Raw genomic sequence first — 17516 nt, 5'->3', positions numbered from 1 at the left:
TCCTTATATCAAATCCTATCAACTTCAACAGAGGTCCAAAATTCTATCATTTCTCAACATAGTCACTGCTAATGCTCCAAATCACCATTACCTCTTACCTGATGCTGCAGCAATGTTCTAACAGGTCTGTGTTGGCACTCTTGCCCATCTTTCACCTTCAGTCTATTCTCCAAAGAATAGATCCTTTTAAAATATAATGATCTTTTTAAACTATAAGTCAGATCACCTCACATCTCTGTTGAAAATCCATGTAGAACAAATTCCAAAGTCCTACAGAACCAACATAATCTGGCCCCTGGCTCCCTCTCTAATCTCATCCCCTGCCACTCTCTCTGTCCTTTGCTCACTCTACTCTAGCCACTGCCACACTTACAAATACCAAGCATGCTTTATCTTTGAGCCTTTGCATCTGTTTACTGTTCCCTTTTTTTTGGAATATTCCTCCACCAGAAATCTGCATGCCTCAGCCTCTCACTTTAGACCCAGGCTTAAATGTTACTGCCTTATACATAGAAATCTTCTCTGACCACCCTATCTAAAATAGCCACCCTTCCTCATTCCTGTCACTCTACATCCTTTTAGCCTAACATGTTTTTCTTCATAGCACTTGTCACTACTTGACATACAGCAAACCTCTTTGATTATGTGTTCATTTCTTCTCTCCAACCCTAGAATGTAATAATAGTAACAGCAGCAATAATAATAACAATGGCTAAATAACCATTGAATTACTACTTAGAACCAGGCAGTCTTCTAAATGCTTTATATGTGCTCGCTTTGGCAGCACATATTCTAAAATTGGACTGATACAGAGAAGATTAGTATGATACCTGCACAAAGACGACACAGAAATTCATGAAGCATTCCATACTGTTGTAATAACGAAGACAGAAATCTGGAAATGATGCAGAAAAAAGAAAAGAGAGACTTGACAGTGAAAAAATATGAAAGAAATCTACAAGAACTAACACCATCAGAAAAAACAATATAAGAAAAATGGGTATACCAGAAGGAGAAGAGAGGGAGAAGGGAACAGAGAGCATATTCAAACAAAGTTGATGAGCATTTCCCAGACTTATGGAAAGAACTAGATCCTTGAATCCAAGAAGCAAAGAGAACATCTAATTATCTCAATCCAAAATGCCCTTCTCCAAGACACATTATATTAAAACTGACAAAAATTAATGAGAAAAGAGAAAAGAGAAAAGAAGATGGTAACCTATAAAGGAAAATCTATTAGATTATCCTTGGACTTTACAGTAGAGACTTTATCAGCTAGGAGAGAGTGGAACAAAATATTCAAACTATTGAAAGAGAAAAATTACCAGCCCAGATTGGCTGGTAATTTCTCCTTTAGATATGAAGGAGAAATAAAGACCTTTTCAGACATACGAAAGCTGAGGGAATTTTCTACCACAAAGCCTACATTACAGGAAATACTGAAAGGACAAAATACAAAAGGACAAAAAATACAAAACTGAGTAGGATGATTAACAGACAGAAATAGCAAACTGCAACCTTTATTAAGAACAAATTATTATGTACTTAAATATTACATGATTGTTAAAGTTAAAAAAACACATTAAAAAGAACTCACAGCATAAATAGGGATAATTTGAGACAACAAAAACAGAAAAGGGGAAGTAGTAAAGATCTGAATCTGCACAGGGAAATAGAGATAAGACAAAAGCAGATGGAAAAGAACTACTGTATATATGACACTTTCCTTTAAACAAACTTAATGGTAACCACACATGCAAAAAAAATCCAGAACTGAGACAAATAACATAAAACAAGAAGGAACAGGAGGAAAAACCATAGACCACCACCAAATTAAAATATCAGAATCACAAGGACAAAGAAACAATGAAGACATTGAACTACCAGAAAACAAAAGGTAAAATGGCTCTTCATATTTCATAAAACTTCATATTTCAATAACACTCTAAATGTAAATGGACTCATAAAACTTCATAAACTTTCAATAACACTCTAAATGTAAATGGACTCACTCAACAATAAAAAGGCAGAGAGTAGCATATTGGATCAAAAAACAAAACCCAACTATATGCTGCCTTTAAGAGACATATCTCAGCTGCAAAGACTAATACAGATTCAAAGTGAAAGGATGGAAAACAATACTCCGAGCAAATGGCATCCAGAGAAAAGTGAGCTGTACTTATATCTGATGAAACAGACTTAAAAATAAAAAAAGTAACAAGACAATGATGGACACTTCATAATGATAAAGGAACCATACATCATGAAGACCGGTAACATCAATATTTATGCTCCCAATCAGAGAGCACCAAAATATATAAAGCAACTACTAATAGAACTAAAGGGAGAAACTGAAAAAAATGCAATTATAGTAGGGGACCTAAATACCCCACTTTCAGAAATGGAAAGATCATCCAAACAGGAAATTAATAAAGAAATATCAACCTTAAATTACACACTATGCTAAACAGACATAATTGATATTTATAGGGTCTTTCATCCCAAAACACCAGATTACACATTCTTCTCTAGAGTACATGGAACACTCTCAAGGACAGATCACATGTTGGGACACAAAACTAGCCTCAACAAATTTAAAAAGACTGAAATCATACCTAGCATATTCTCTGACCATAAAGCTTTGAAACTGGATATCAATTGCAAAAAGAAAGCAGGAAAAAACACAAATATGTGGAGATTAAACAACATGCTACTAAACAATGACTGGGCCATAGAAAAAATAAAAGGAGAAAACAAGAGATACATACAAACAAGAATGAAAATACAACATATCAAAATTTTGGGGAAACAGCAATAGCGGTGATAAGAAGAAAGTTCATATCATTACAGGTTTATCTCAAGATAAAAGGAAAATCCCAAATTAACAACCTACTATTACATCTCAAGAAAAAAAGAGGAACAAATGAAGCCCAAAGTCAGCAGAAGGAAATAGTAAAATTTAGAGCAGAATTAAATGAAATTGAGAACAAGAAAACAATAGAAAAAATTAATAAAACAAAGAGCCGGTTCTTTAAAAAAGATTTAAAAAATCTTTTTTTTTTGACACCCCCCTGGTTACACTTACTAAGAAAATAAGAGAAAAGAAACAATTAAATTAAAGCAGATATGAAAGAGAAGATATGACAGATACTACAGAAATACAAAACATCTTCCTAGAATACTATGAAAAAGTATATGCCACCAAACTCAATAACCTAGAAGAAATGGACAAATTCTGAGAAATATACACCTTCCTAGACTGAATCATGAAGAACTGGAAAATCTTAATAGACCAATCAACAGTAATGAAATTAAAATGATCATCAAAATCCTCCCTAAAAGTAAAAGTCCAGGACCAGATAGCCTTGCCTGTGAATAGTACCAAAATTCAAAGATGACTTAATATCTGTTCTTCTCAAACTTTTCTAAAAACATTTAAAATGAGGCAATACAAAATACTAGCAAATGAAATATAACGATACATAAAAAAGATTACACATCATGATCAAGTGGGCTTTATTCCAGGGGTCCATGGATGGTTTAGCATACGCAAATCGATAAATGTGATACAACACATAAACAAAATAAAGGATAAAAACCATATTATCATATCTATAATGCAGAAAAAGCATTTGACACAACACAGCATCTATTTATGATTAAAACACTTAATAAAATAGGTATAGAAGGAAAGTACCTCAACATAACAAAGGCCATATATGACAAACCCTCAGCTAACATCATGCTTAACAGTAAAAAACTAAAAATGTTCCCTCTAAGATCAGGAAGAAGACAAAGCTGTTCCCTTGTTCAGAAGTAAACTCATATTTATATGAGCAAATAATTTTGACAAAAGAGCCAAAACATACAGTGGAGAAAGGAAAGCCTCGTCAATAAATGGTGCTGGGAAAATTTGAAAGCCACCTGCAAAAGAATGAAACTAGATAGTTGTCTATCATCACACACCAAAATGTACTCAAAATGGATTAAAGACCTGAATATAAGACCTGAAACAATAAATAGCATAGAAGAAAACATAGGCACCAAATTCATGGACCTTGGATTTAGACAGGATTTTATAAATTTGACCTCGAAGGCAAGGGAACTAAAAGCAAAAATAAATGAATCAGACTATATCAAACTAAAAAGCTTCTGCACAGCAAAAGAACTATCAACAAAACAAAGGGGTAACCACCTGAATGGGAGAGGAGAGGATATTTGCAAACAATACCTCTGATAAGCAGCTAATATCCAAAATATACAAAAAACTCATACAACTCAACAATAAAAAAAAATCAAATTAAAAAATGAGCAGAGGACCTGAACAGACATTTCTCCCAAGAAGACATACAAATAGCCAACAGAGATATGAAAAGATTCTCAACCTCACTAGCCATTAGGGAAATGCAAATCAAAACCACAATGAGATACTGGCTTACATCTGTTAGAATGGCTATCATCGACAAGACAAATAATAACAAGTGTTGGAGAAGTTGTGGGCAAAAAGGAACCTTCATACACTGCTGGTACGACTGCAAGTTGGTACAGCCACTATAGAAAACAGCATGGAGGTTCCTAAAAAATTAAAAATAGGAATACCACACAATCCAGCAATCCCTCTTCTGGGTATCTAACCCCAAATTTAAAAAAATTTATTCGTAAAGATACATGCACCCCAGTCTTCACAGCAGCATTATTCATGGTGGCCAAGACATGAGAACTAAAGTGTCCTTTGATAGATGACTGGATAAAAATGTGGCACATATCTACAATGGAATATTACTTAGCCATAAGAAAAGATGAAATACTGCAATTTGTGACAACATGGATGAATCTTGAGATTATCATGGTAGGCAAAATAAGTCAGACAGAAAAAGTTGAGAACCATGTGATTTCACTCATATGTGGGATATAAAACCAAAAGCAACATAAGAACATTACAAACAGGCAGAGACTCATGGACACGGACAAAAGTTTACTGATTACCAGAGGGAAGAGGGAATTAGGGAGCTAGATAGGGATAGAGGGGGTCAAATATATGGTAATGGAAGGAGATTTGACTTGGGTAGTGAATATACAGTATAATATACAGATGATGTATTATAGAACTGTACACATGAAACATAATATTTTATTAACTGTCACCCCAATAAATTTATTAAAAATACACAAATAACTATACTTTAAAAAAAAAAAAAAATCTTCCTTTCCTTTCCAGATATTAGAACCTCTGCTGTTAGTAGAACATGTGCAATATTTCTTGTGGTTATGAACCAAACCTTGAAAAAAGGGACAGATACATTTCTCTTTTAATAATCAATCCATGTTTTCCTTTCTTCTAACAGTAACAGCAAAGATGAAAACTGGTAAAGATCTTTATAACGTTTATCTTTGGATATGTAAAATTTTGAAACACACACATATGCAAGAATGAAGCAAAAAGTAACAAAGTAATCCAAGCAATAATATCAAGAACCAAAATTCAGAGCAATCTTTAATATATAATAACTCAGCTGGAATATTTCTATTATATGGTTATATGCTACTTTTAATATGTAGCACATTCTCCTCAGGAACTGACATGATTATCACAAAAAGGTTTTATGGTATTACAAATAGGTGTTAAAGAGAACTGATACCTCCAACTTGCAGAATTTTTGTAGGAAATGTCAACAGAGTAAATAGATACTAAGTTTGTTTAACGCAAAACCCTTGAAGTCTGGAGGGTGGCTAAACCATGGGCTCAGGCCTTCAGCAAAACACAGAAAGGGTAAATAACTTGTTCAAAGTTATATAGTTAATACAAATGGGAGCTTAAATTTGAATTCAGTCCTATTTCTAGAGTGTGTATACTTTCCATTTTGCCAGTAATGTATACAGGTCACAAAGGGTGCTGACTTGAGATGTATCACCTGGAATAATAACTTTTTTAAGGGAGATAGTTAAAGGAGAAGAAAAATATGTCAAATCTGCAGTACCAACAGAACTAGTTTATTTGGTAAGTAAAATCCCTTCATCAATTCCTCTAATTCTCAAGCAGTGGTTGTCAAACTTTTGTGAAATGCTAAGGATAATTCATGCATTCTATAATTAGGATGATTTTATCAGCTGGAAGATTAAAATAATGATTTAAAATACAAAAAAAAAAATTAACTAACAAACATTCCTAAATTGTTTTCTGTATGTTGTGTAAGAAAGAAAAGAGTTCCACTCAAAAAACAAAATAACAGTATCTTATGCTATAAAAAGATTTTTTTAATCAAGGAATCCAAACTATTTCCTATTGAGGATGCAGTTATTTAAAGTCCTAAATACATTCCAATTTAGTACATCAGTTCATAGCTTTATGTCTGTTCTTTGTTCCAAGCTCTTTATTGCATTCATGACTCCATGGACCTTAGTAGTAAGAAGTAGTATAGTTATATACTAAAAGAAAAACAAAAATAAAATACCTAATCACGAACGCTGGCATTGTATTTTGGGTTCTGAACTCAATTTCCAATGTGTGTGTGTGGGATCTCCCTCACACCATCAAACAATTCAATTCAACTCAAGTCTAAAGTTATATAGCTAGAGATAGTATCAGATTCACCGGTTAAGGTTTAGTCTCACAAAACTAGCCCCCACCCACACTCCTCCCAACATAACTTAGGAACAGATAGAAGAGATATATAGGGCAAGGTATGAGGGAAAGGGCACAAAACTTCCATGCCTTGTCCAAGTACACAACTCTCCCAGCATCTCCATACTTTCACCCAGAAGCAAACTGAACTTTTTTTTTTAATGGAGGCTTAATTACCTAGGCATGATTGATTAAACCACTGGCCATTGGTAATCAATTCAACCTCCAGTCCGTCACCACTCCCTGGAGGTGGAGGGGTGGGGCAGAAATTTCCAATCCTCTATTCATATAGTTGGTTCTCCTAGCAACCAGCCCCCATCCTTAAGCAGAGTCTAAAACTTAACTCATTAATATAACAGAAGACACCTTTTACCACTCACTAAATTAAGTGAAAGCATACAACTTAAAAGTCACTCTGATTAAAGCCAGTTATTTCATTAAAATTAGTTCATTTTCCTTACAAGCTAATATTTAGTACAGAGTAAGGAAAGATACTACCATTTTGAATGAAAAGCTACAGGCATGCCAAGGTATGTTAAGGAGCTAATAACCAACTGGTGTAAGAAAGCGAAAGTATGCGCCTTTGAAATTCCACAAGAACACCATAGCTATTTAGTGTATCTTCATATCCTAAAATGTGATCTTGTGAAATTCTAAATAAATCACAAAAAATTCTTCTATGGCATCTTGAACTCCACATATTTCTCTATTTAAAGGAAAACTAAAGTTTTCCTTTAGTTTTACCGAAATAGCAACACATCTTCTAAATTAAACACATGTGTTAAAGAAAAACAAAAACAAAAACAAAAAAACAAAAAAACCATTCAGGAAAAAAAAAAAGTCAATTCTACTTCTATTGTGAATAAAATTGTCCCAAGGGGTTTAAAATTCAGAATTCTCTTTCTGATAAAGAAGAAATTTTGCTTTTTAAACAGAAAATGAAAGAAGAAAAATCCTGTTAAGTTTTAGTTCTGAAAGATCTGTCAAACAGGAGAGAAGTGATACCTGTACTTACTGTTGTTGGATCCCATGCTAATGAGGTCATCAGAATCAACATTGTGAACTATGGCTGCTTTGTATCCTGCTCTCTGTGCATTTAAAACCTACAAGTCAGAAAATAGTCATGAGAAAGTGCTCTGTCAAAAGTCCTTCAACTTCGACAAACATAAATCAACAAGTCTATAACTTATTTCTAGGACTAGATTAAATATGTCATAAGTATGTTCTTGAAATATAAATCGATATTTTACAATTGATTATCAAGGATTTCTTTGCTATCTCTTGATTTCATTCATAGTATTAAGTGAAATGAGAAGCAAATAATAAAAGATAGAAATACAGGCTAAAATAATAAAAAGATCCAAAACAATAAACTTGTCTAGCTCTAAAAAGGTAGAGACTTACTGTGATCAAGCTCATCATCAGCTCTTGAAAATTCAAATATACCTCCACTACTTATTAGTGAGATAAACTTGGGCAAATTATTTCTGATTCCCCAATTTTAAAATGAGAATGACAATATTTTTCCCATATGTGAAAAAAAAATTTAAATGCTAATATCACGTCTAAGGCATACAAATGAGTCAAATAAAGGCAATTTTTTATTAGCTTCATCGTCTATCATGTTTTTTAAATTCCTTTCTAAAGCTCTGAAAGAATTAACAATACTTTCAACCTAAAGTTGCTTGCTTTGGTTCTGTCTAGCTATTTAATCTTTCCTAAAGCTAGTCTCCAAAGTAGTAACCTTTGCATCATAAGGATAAGGCTAGTTATATATGACAAAATCTCCTTACATGAAAGATCTAAAAAGCATCCAAACAAGCATCCACACCTCACTTTCAAACTAACAATATGTTTTCAATAAAAATAAACCCAGACGTAGGCTATTTATTTATTATATAACCTTTAGACCGCTGGTAAAAATGAAGGATCAGATCATTATTTGCATATTGGTTAAATAAAATGAAAACTGGGTAGGTAAAAGCAAATTACATACATATATATGTATATGTACATACATATATATGTATGTACACACACACACATACATATTATATATACATATGTATTATATAGTTCTGAATACTTTGAAAACTATATAGTTTTGAATATTTAAGATGGTAAGAAACCTGAAATACATCACCTTGCGATCATTATTTGGTGATGTCTCTCAAAGGGTTTATAATATTTATATTTCTAAACAAGGAAATTAATTTTTAAAAGAATTCCCCCAAAGACCTATGATTAGTTCTGTTTTGGTTATTAGCATTATAATGATTCAAAACTCTACTGTTAATAAAAATAAAAACTGAAACAAATTCCAAAGAATAAGGGAAAGCCCAGAGCAGGAATTCCCAAGAGTAAAAGGAATGTCCAAGGATTCAGACAGACTCTGGATTTGAACACTAGGTGAGAGAATGAGGCTTATGTGTTCAACTCCAATCAGGCATATTAGCTTTGCACAGAGTAAAATTCTCTTCTATATTACCCTTGACTTCTCTAAAACTACCCCACAAATGCAAGTTGGATTTCTAAAAAACACAATGTGAATTAATCAGAAAATTTTTATCTTATCATTGAAAAAAACTGAGCTGTCAGAGATAAGAATATCTCAAAAATTAATATTTTGTTCATCTTTACAGCCTCTACAGCATCTATGAAATAGCCTGACACAATACAGACACTCATTAAATATTACTTGAATGAGTAAATGTATAAAGTATGTGCTTAAATATCCTCACACTATAAAATTACAAAAACAAGAGAGAAAATAAGGCAGAGATTTAAAAAAAAAAAAACAACTAATTAAAATAGCATAAATAGTTGACCGACAGGATCTCCTGCTCTAATGTTAGGAGTAACAGCAAGATAACAAACCAGCCAACAAAATTGTTATAATGAATGTTTAGCAATCATGCAAGGAAAGGTCAATAATAAAGAAAATAAGTCTACTATTTTTTGTCAATGTATACATTTTATTTTTAGATGGATTTTGTTATCCAACTAAAATTGAGAAAATGCCAGCCCCACAGACTCTTCCCAATAGGTATTACTTCCTTTCAAGGGGACAGAGGGGAGGGGAAATCTCTTAAAAAGAATATTATAATTTCTAAACCTTATTTCTTACTTATATATTAATCTATTACATAGCAGTACAGACTTCGTTTAGCTTTTATTTAACCAAAAGTATATTTGGTGGTTGTTGCTATTAGTTTATCTGATGCTTTAATGACCATTTTAACAGTTTCCAAAAAGTTGAGGAAAAATGTTCATTCACACCAAAAAAACAAAACAAAACAAAACAAAAAAACCTGTTCCCAGAGATATAATTTAAGAAACATACTATTTATATCAAAAGCTGTTCTCCATTAATGTAAAATAATTTTACACTTCTTTTTAAAGCCAACTAATGCACATAATCATTTATAAGAGATAAAGTAATCAATTTTACAAGAGGCTTTCTGACCCCCAAATTGTTAAGAACCACCAATATAAATTAATGAATTTACAATAATCTGCCATGTGTATAACTAAATCTAGCCATTAGATTCTTAAAACTACACCAAGCAACTAAGGAAAAATGTTTTTTTCACACATTCAAAATGGTATTATTTCTAAAAATACAATATAAAATTACATCAGTATTAAAAGCTGTTCTCTGCTAAAAAATAATAAAATAAAATTCCTAAAATAGAAAACTTAGAAATATTAATATAGAAAGAAATTCTGTAAGCACAAATGTGAATTCCAGAAAAATAGAAACATGCTTTCGAAAATATAACAAGTCTTCCCCGAGGATTTCGTTGTTTTAATTTCTAAAATAATGAAATTAAATCAAGAAAACATTAACATATGGACCAACAGTCATATGAATACAAACAACGAAAATATATCATGTTTATGAACTATAAACCTCATGTGTCAGTCAAATTAAATTACATTTTTAATTAAGCAGCAGCTGGTATATTTAAGAACACATGAGGCAGAAATAAAACCTAAATCATTTAGTAACCATGTGCAAGGTTTCACATTCATAAAATGCAACCTCAAACACATGGTGTCAGTTGGAGGCAAAGAACTCAAAGATTCATGAATAAAAAGCACAGTGAACAAACCTAAATTCTAAAACCACTATCAAACTTAAAATTAAATGAAAAAACCTGAATTATACAGCCAAACTGCCTTTTTAAGGAAACCGATCAAAGCTATTAGCTCAAATTGTGGTAAATACACTACATATTTTACATCTAATCAACAAATTAACCCACTACTAAGTAATGTAGACCAGGTGGCACCTAATCAAGAGTTTTAAAGAAATATGGGACTGTTTATTATTATAAATAGCCCGTTTGTTAGAAGATAGCAGACTGCTAATGGAAGAGCCTTCAATAAAACAGGCACTAAAAGGAACCCTGGAAATGACACAATAGCTCATCTTATCTGCAGACTCTACAAACTGGTAATACTAACACTAATAAAAGAGGCTTGATTATGCTGTCAAGATGATCACTGAGTAGAGAACTTTTAAGGACAAGTAGGCATGAGGGGTTGGGGGAAAACTGTTTATAGAATATACACAACAAGGCTCCAGACCAAAAGTTATATGAATAAAGGAAGCCTTTATGTACCAGTGCTTTACATATATTATCTCTAATAACTAATACAACTTTTAATGTAGATATTCTTTTCTATGTTTTAGAAATGAGGAAAGACGGGTAAATTAAACTGCCTTAAGTTTACACTTAGTCAGAGCTGAGATTTGAACACATTTATTTGATTAGATAGAGAAGCATAGGGTTTCCCAATGAATCAGGATGAGAATCAAGATTATTAATCTTATTTAACATTTTACAAATGTCTGGAAAGAGGAGTTGAAATGAGAAAGCACCAAGACTCAGAAAACATTAATCTTAAAATCTTATGGGAAAAATAAAACCTACACAGTTAGTCCCACTTTTCCATGGTTTCACTTTCTACAGTTTTAAATACCTGTAGTCAACTGCAGTTAAAAAATAGTAAAGGGAGAGGGTGGCTCCATAGTGTAGTGGTTAGCATGTCTGCTTTACACGCAGAAGTTTCTGGGTTCACACCCCAGATGGAGCCACTGACCATACCCCAGGTGTGCCAGGCCCCCAGGGTGCACGCCCTAGCGCTTAGGAGATGCCCCGCCTTCAGAGATCCAGTTCTTAAGGGGAAACAGCAACATCCATAGGTCAGGGGTGGAAGAGGGGGCAGGGGTTAACTAAGAGAGGAAAAAAGATAGTAAAGGGAAAATCCCAGAAATAAACAATGCATAGGTTTTAAATAGTGTGCCATTCTGAGTAGTGTTAATGAAATCTCTCGCTGTCCTGATTCATCCCTCCTGCAACATGATTCATCCCTTTGTCCAGTATATCCACACTGCATACACTACCCACCTGTTACTCAGTGGCTATTTGGCTTATCAGATCAATTATCACAGAGAGAAAGAGACCACATTCACATAATTTTTATTATAGTATATTGTTATAATTATTCTACTATATTATTAGTTATTGTTGTTAATCTCTTACTGTGCCTAATTTATAAGTTAACTTTATCATAGGTATGTATGTATAGAAAAAAAGTCTGTGTATGTGTGTAGGGTTTGGTACTATCTATGGCTTAAGACATCCACTGGTGGTCTTGGAACATATCCCCTGCAGATAACAGGGGACTAATATATACAAAACAGAGTATAAGCCAAGAAGGAAAATGCTAAAATATTGTGATAGTTTATAGAAACTTAGAGGAGAAAATGCTGTGGACTAAAATATCTATGGCAGATTTTATAGAGCTCAAATTATTCTTTAACAGAGAGGAAATTTGGGGAATAGTGGAAAGAGTTGGGGGAAATTTCTCCTATTCGTGTCAGAGAGAAATAAGACAAAAGGCAAGACCCAGTAAGATATATTAAAACACACACACACACACACTGACCTCAGTAAAGAACAAACAGTGTTACTAAAAGGAAGAACGGAAGAGGAGTGAAAAGTATAGATACTTGGAACTGTATTAACTAGACTCGAATTCTCACTCTGTCATGTACAAGTTGCACAAATTTAGGCAAGTAACTGAACTTGTATAAAACGAGCATGATAATATACCCAACTTAAAGAGTTATTCTGAGAATTAAACGATTATATGTAAAGTACTTAGTACTTTAGACAGTAGTACTTGGCACATATTAAATAAGTGCTAGTTATTATTGTCACTGCTATTGGTTTTTATTGTTTACTACTGGAGAGTCAGAGGTGAGGAGAAGTAGAGAAAAAAGGATAGAGTGTACAGTATCTTGAAGGCCATTCAGAAAAGTAGATGTGGGGTCTCCTGTGTCAAGGGTTCACAGCAGGTATTTGAATAAAGAGTTGACATGATTAAAGCAATGTTTTAGAAAGATCTGGTAATGCTTAGATTGATATGGAGAGGAGAGATTGAAGATTTGGAACCTATTATGACAAGGCAGGATAATAGCAATATGTGAAAGAACACTAACTTTTATTCTTCTTCACAACCAACTTTTGAACCTGGGGAACTTGGGAGATGCATTTAACCAAAAATGGGAAAGCTAAAAAGCAGCTTGTTTTAATAAGGAAAAAGAAGAGAATGGTTTTGAGCACACTAAATTTTAGAGGTAGCAAGGTTTCCGTACACAGATTTCCTAGGTAGGTAGAATATAACAGACCAGGACTTGACAAAAAAATTTAGATTTTCAGCAAATCATTTGTTCATTCAACAAATATTTGGGCAAAATAAAGCCACCTGGTTGCTGAAAATAAGTAATTAAAAGCAAACTTCTAATAAAATATAATCCATTCATATTTTTTTTACATTTCCTATAGTTTTCAACTCTCTTTAACATCTATACAAGAACTGCGTTACGTGTACTTTGTTTTTTATCCTGGGCAAAGACACAACAAATAAGCAGACCTATGTATATTTATGGGTTATAGGCCTGCAAGAATGGTAAAAATGCAACAGAGGTGACTTTCTTTGATGGAAAAGAACCTTTGAAAGAACCCAATTATTATACCAGACAGCAGTCTGGATGCTCATGTAAAATTAGACACATTTGGAACAAAAATATTTTTTATTCCAAATGTATTTCAAGTCCCCAAGGCTTTTTCTGAATTATAGTATTGTTTTTCCCTTGCATGAAGAATAATTTGTAATGACTGACCAACCATGAAAAGGCTTGCTCAGAAGCAGACAGATGGTATTCCATGAATACCATACATGCATCTCCTGAAAACACCCAGTTTCTGAGAACATCTGTCTTCAGGTGATGGGCAAAAGAAGTTTGATTCAGAATAGCAGCCATTTAAAACATATTCTCTTCTAATTTTAATAATAATATAACCTTAAGCTTAGTTCATTATTTCAACATTTTTATTAAGAGTATAAAAAGGTCGTTTATTATAATTGGGAAGCTAAAAGAATATACTGAAATATGTCAGACTGTAATTGACACAGAATAGACAATATATGTGATTTAGAGGAAAATTTTAGTGAGAAGTTATTTTTTTTACTAAAACAAGTATAGTAATAAGAATAGAAGTAGAGAAGCAATAAAAATATTAGGGAAATTCAACTCTCCTGCCTTTGAAAAAAGTATTAAAAATACATATATTTTGAGATGTATTCCGAGTGCTTAATCAGAGAATGACTAAATTTTCTTGATCTCCCATTTAATCATATAATGCCTTCAATGACTTTAAAGCATCTTTATTTTCTTTTCGCTCTCAATCTGCTTTCCCACCCAAAAAATAACTTGGGTTCACATTTTAAATTAATATTTTAAAATATTTCCTATTAACAGTGTTATCTACAAAAAACTCCAACAATTAACATCATATTTTCTGATAAAACACTGAATGCTTTCTCCTGAATAATAGGAGTGGGGGAGGACTGGGAAAAGGGGAAAGAAAAACAGGAAAGAGAGAAAAGGAGAGGAAGAGAAACAGAAAAAGAATAAACACAGATTACCCTCTCTCAAAAAAAAGATGCTCTTAATTTGCAAGTTGACATAATCATCTACTTAGGTAAATCTATAAAAAGACTACAAGAAGAAACATTTTATTTTAAAATTCTATATCCAGCTAAACTCTCCCTCAAAACTAATGGTAGAATTAAGACATTTCCTGATAAACAAAAACTGAAAGAATCTGTCAGGAGTCCTATAAGAAATATTAAAAGGAGTCCTTCAGGCTGAAATAAATAAAGAGTAGACAATAACTTGAATCTACACAAAATAAAAAGCATCAGTAAATATAACTATATAGGTATTATGAAAACAGTGGAAAGATATTTTTATTTGTAATTTTTTGCTGTTTTAAAAGAAAGCTGCATTAAAAAATTGTGTTGATGGGCTTAAAACATAAAGATGCAATTTTTATGACAATAGTACAATAGTATGATAGAGAAGGTAGGGAATGAAGGTATATTGAAACAAAATATTTATATATTATTTAAACTGAGTTAATATTAATCTAGACTACATTGTTTTTAAGATTTTAATTGTAATGCCCAGGGTAACTGCTATGAAAATAACTTAAAAATACATAGTAAAAGAAACAAAGGAGTTAAAATGCATGCTAGAAAATATGTATTTAACACAAAATGAAACAGAAATTGAAGAAGAAATAAATAAAAAAGATATAAGATACAAAACAAATTACGAAGTGGCAGGTTAAATACTACCTTAATTACATGAAATGCAAACAGACTGAACTCTCAATTTAAAGCCAGAGGCTGGCAGAATGGATTAAAAAACATGGTCCATCTATATGTTGTCTATAAGACTCACTTTCATAAGGAAAAAGATATACTATGTAAACAGTACAAAACTAGACTTTAAGATAAAAATTGTTCCTAAAACAAAGAAAGACATTTTATAATATTTTCCAGCAGGAAGATATAGGTACAATAAACATATATGCACCTTATTACTGAGTCCCAAAATACATAAAGTGAAAGCTGAGAGAACTGAAGGAAAAAATGCATTCAAAATAATAGTTGGAGACTTCAATAATGGACAACTTTTATAATATATAGAACTAATCAGAAGATCAACAAGGAATAGAAGACTTAAACAACACTATAAACCAACTAGACTTAACAAACACCTATAGAACATTGCACCCCAAAATAAACATTCTTCTCAAATGCACAATCTCCAAAACAGACCATATGTTAGGCCCTAAAACAACTTTTGATAACTTTAAAAGCACTGAAATCACACACAATGTAATGAAGTTAGAAACCAATATTAGAAGGAAATTTGGGAAATTCACAAAAATTTCAAAATTAAACAACACATCCTAAATAACTAATGAATGAAAAAAGAAATCACAAAGGACATACATTATAAAAGTAATTTGAGATAAATGAAACGAAAATATCAAAACTTTTGGCATGCAGCTAACACTGGGTATTTGACAGAATCAATACTCTTTCATGATAAAAACATTCAACAAGCTAGAAATAGAAGAAAACTTCCTCATCCAGATAAAGAGCAACACCAAAAACTTATAGCTAACATCACACTTAAAATAAAAAACTGAATGCTTTCTCTCTAAGATCAGAAGCAAGACAAGGATACCACTCCTGACACTTTTACTCAATAGTATACAGGAGGTTCTAGCCAGGAAAATTAGGCAATAAAATGAAATAAAAGGCATCCAGATTGTAAAGGAAGAAGTAAAACTATCTCTTTGTAAAAATTACATAATCTTATATATAGATAACCTTAAAAATCTACAAATAAACTACTAGAATAAATTCAGCAATGTAGCAAAATATGGGATCAATATACAAAAATCAGTTGTTTCTACATACCAGCAATGAATAATCCAACTAAAGAGGAAAATCCATATGTGGAAGCAAAAAGAATAAAATACCTAGGAATAAGTTTAACAAGAGAAGTACAACACTTGTACATTGAAAATTATTTATAAATAGAAAGAATTTAAAGATCTAAACAAATGAAAAGAAATTTCGTGGGCTGGAAACAGTGTTGTTAAAATCGCAATACTCCTAAATTGACATACGATTTCAAATCAATCCATATCAAAATCCCGGTAGCAATTTTTTTTTTTTTACAGAAATGAACAAACCAATCCTAAAATTCATATGGAAATTCAAAAGAACCAGAAAACTCAGGATAATCTTGAAAAAGAACAAAGTTGAAGGGCTCAAATTTCCCAATTTCAAAACTTTCTATAAAGCTAGAGTAATCAAGACAGTGTGGTACTGCATAACATAACACACTTAGAGATCAATGGAACAGAATTAAAATTAAGACAGACGCAATATTTCATATGTAGAATTCCTGTCAAAAATGTTTAACTTGAATATAATCATGATGAAATAATCACACAAATCCAAAGTAAGGGGCATTCTGCAAAACAACTGGCCTGGATTCTTCCAAGCTATCAATGTCACAACTATAGGATGGGGAGGCTTGGGCATCTCACAACAACAGAGTAACTGATATGAATTATCCTTCCTTTTATAAAGAATGAGAAAACCGAACAAAATTTATAAAACAGCTGCTTTCAAACACTAGACAACAGTCAGCACAGGACTGTGCTCACTGAGAGAATGAAAGTATAATGATGCCTACAAATGCCCTGACTTTCCGCCTGGAGAAACTTTGTGGATCACTTCTTAGCAGAGCAATGCAGACTAATATAGAGCACAGCAGTCTCATCGAGTTATGAACACAGATCTGAGTTCAAGGAAGCTGAGGAGGCTCAAATTTGAATTTCCAGGTTTGAGTACCATGGAGAAGGGTAAGTACTTCAGAAATCTACGCTGGGTCCCCTTTGGTCTTTGGCTGAACATAAAGATGTGTATGCATACAGTGAAACTCTAC

At 32.5% G+C, this 17516-nt stretch overlaps 1 protein-coding gene and 1 non-coding gene across 3 annotated transcripts in view; one reads left to right on the top strand and one right to left on the bottom strand.

Annotated features, from left to right (window-relative positions):
* The window catches only part of RNF13 (ring finger protein 13), a 142648-nt gene that overhangs the window by 48060 nt on the left and 77072 nt on the right, over positions 1-17516 (bottom strand). For both annotated transcript variants that reach the window (XM_006926214.3, XM_006926213.3), the window contains exon 5: positions 7638-7725. In XM_006926214.3, the coding sequence (XP_006926276.1) occupies positions 7638-7725 (88 nt within the window). The remainder of the gene's footprint in view (positions 1-7637; positions 7726-17516) is intronic.
* LOC112474518 lies at positions 769-875 on the top strand. The gene has a single exon (XR_003044379.1). It is a non-coding gene; the product is annotated as a U6 spliceosomal RNA (small nuclear RNA).

This window comes from Pteropus alecto, unplaced genomic scaffold (assembly GCF_000325575.1).
Source record: "Pteropus alecto unplaced genomic scaffold, ASM32557v1 scaffold239, whole genome shotgun sequence".
Classification (NCBI taxonomy): domain Eukaryota; kingdom Metazoa; phylum Chordata; class Mammalia; order Chiroptera; family Pteropodidae; genus Pteropus; species Pteropus alecto.
This window is presented reverse-complemented; position numbering and strand designations above follow the sequence as displayed.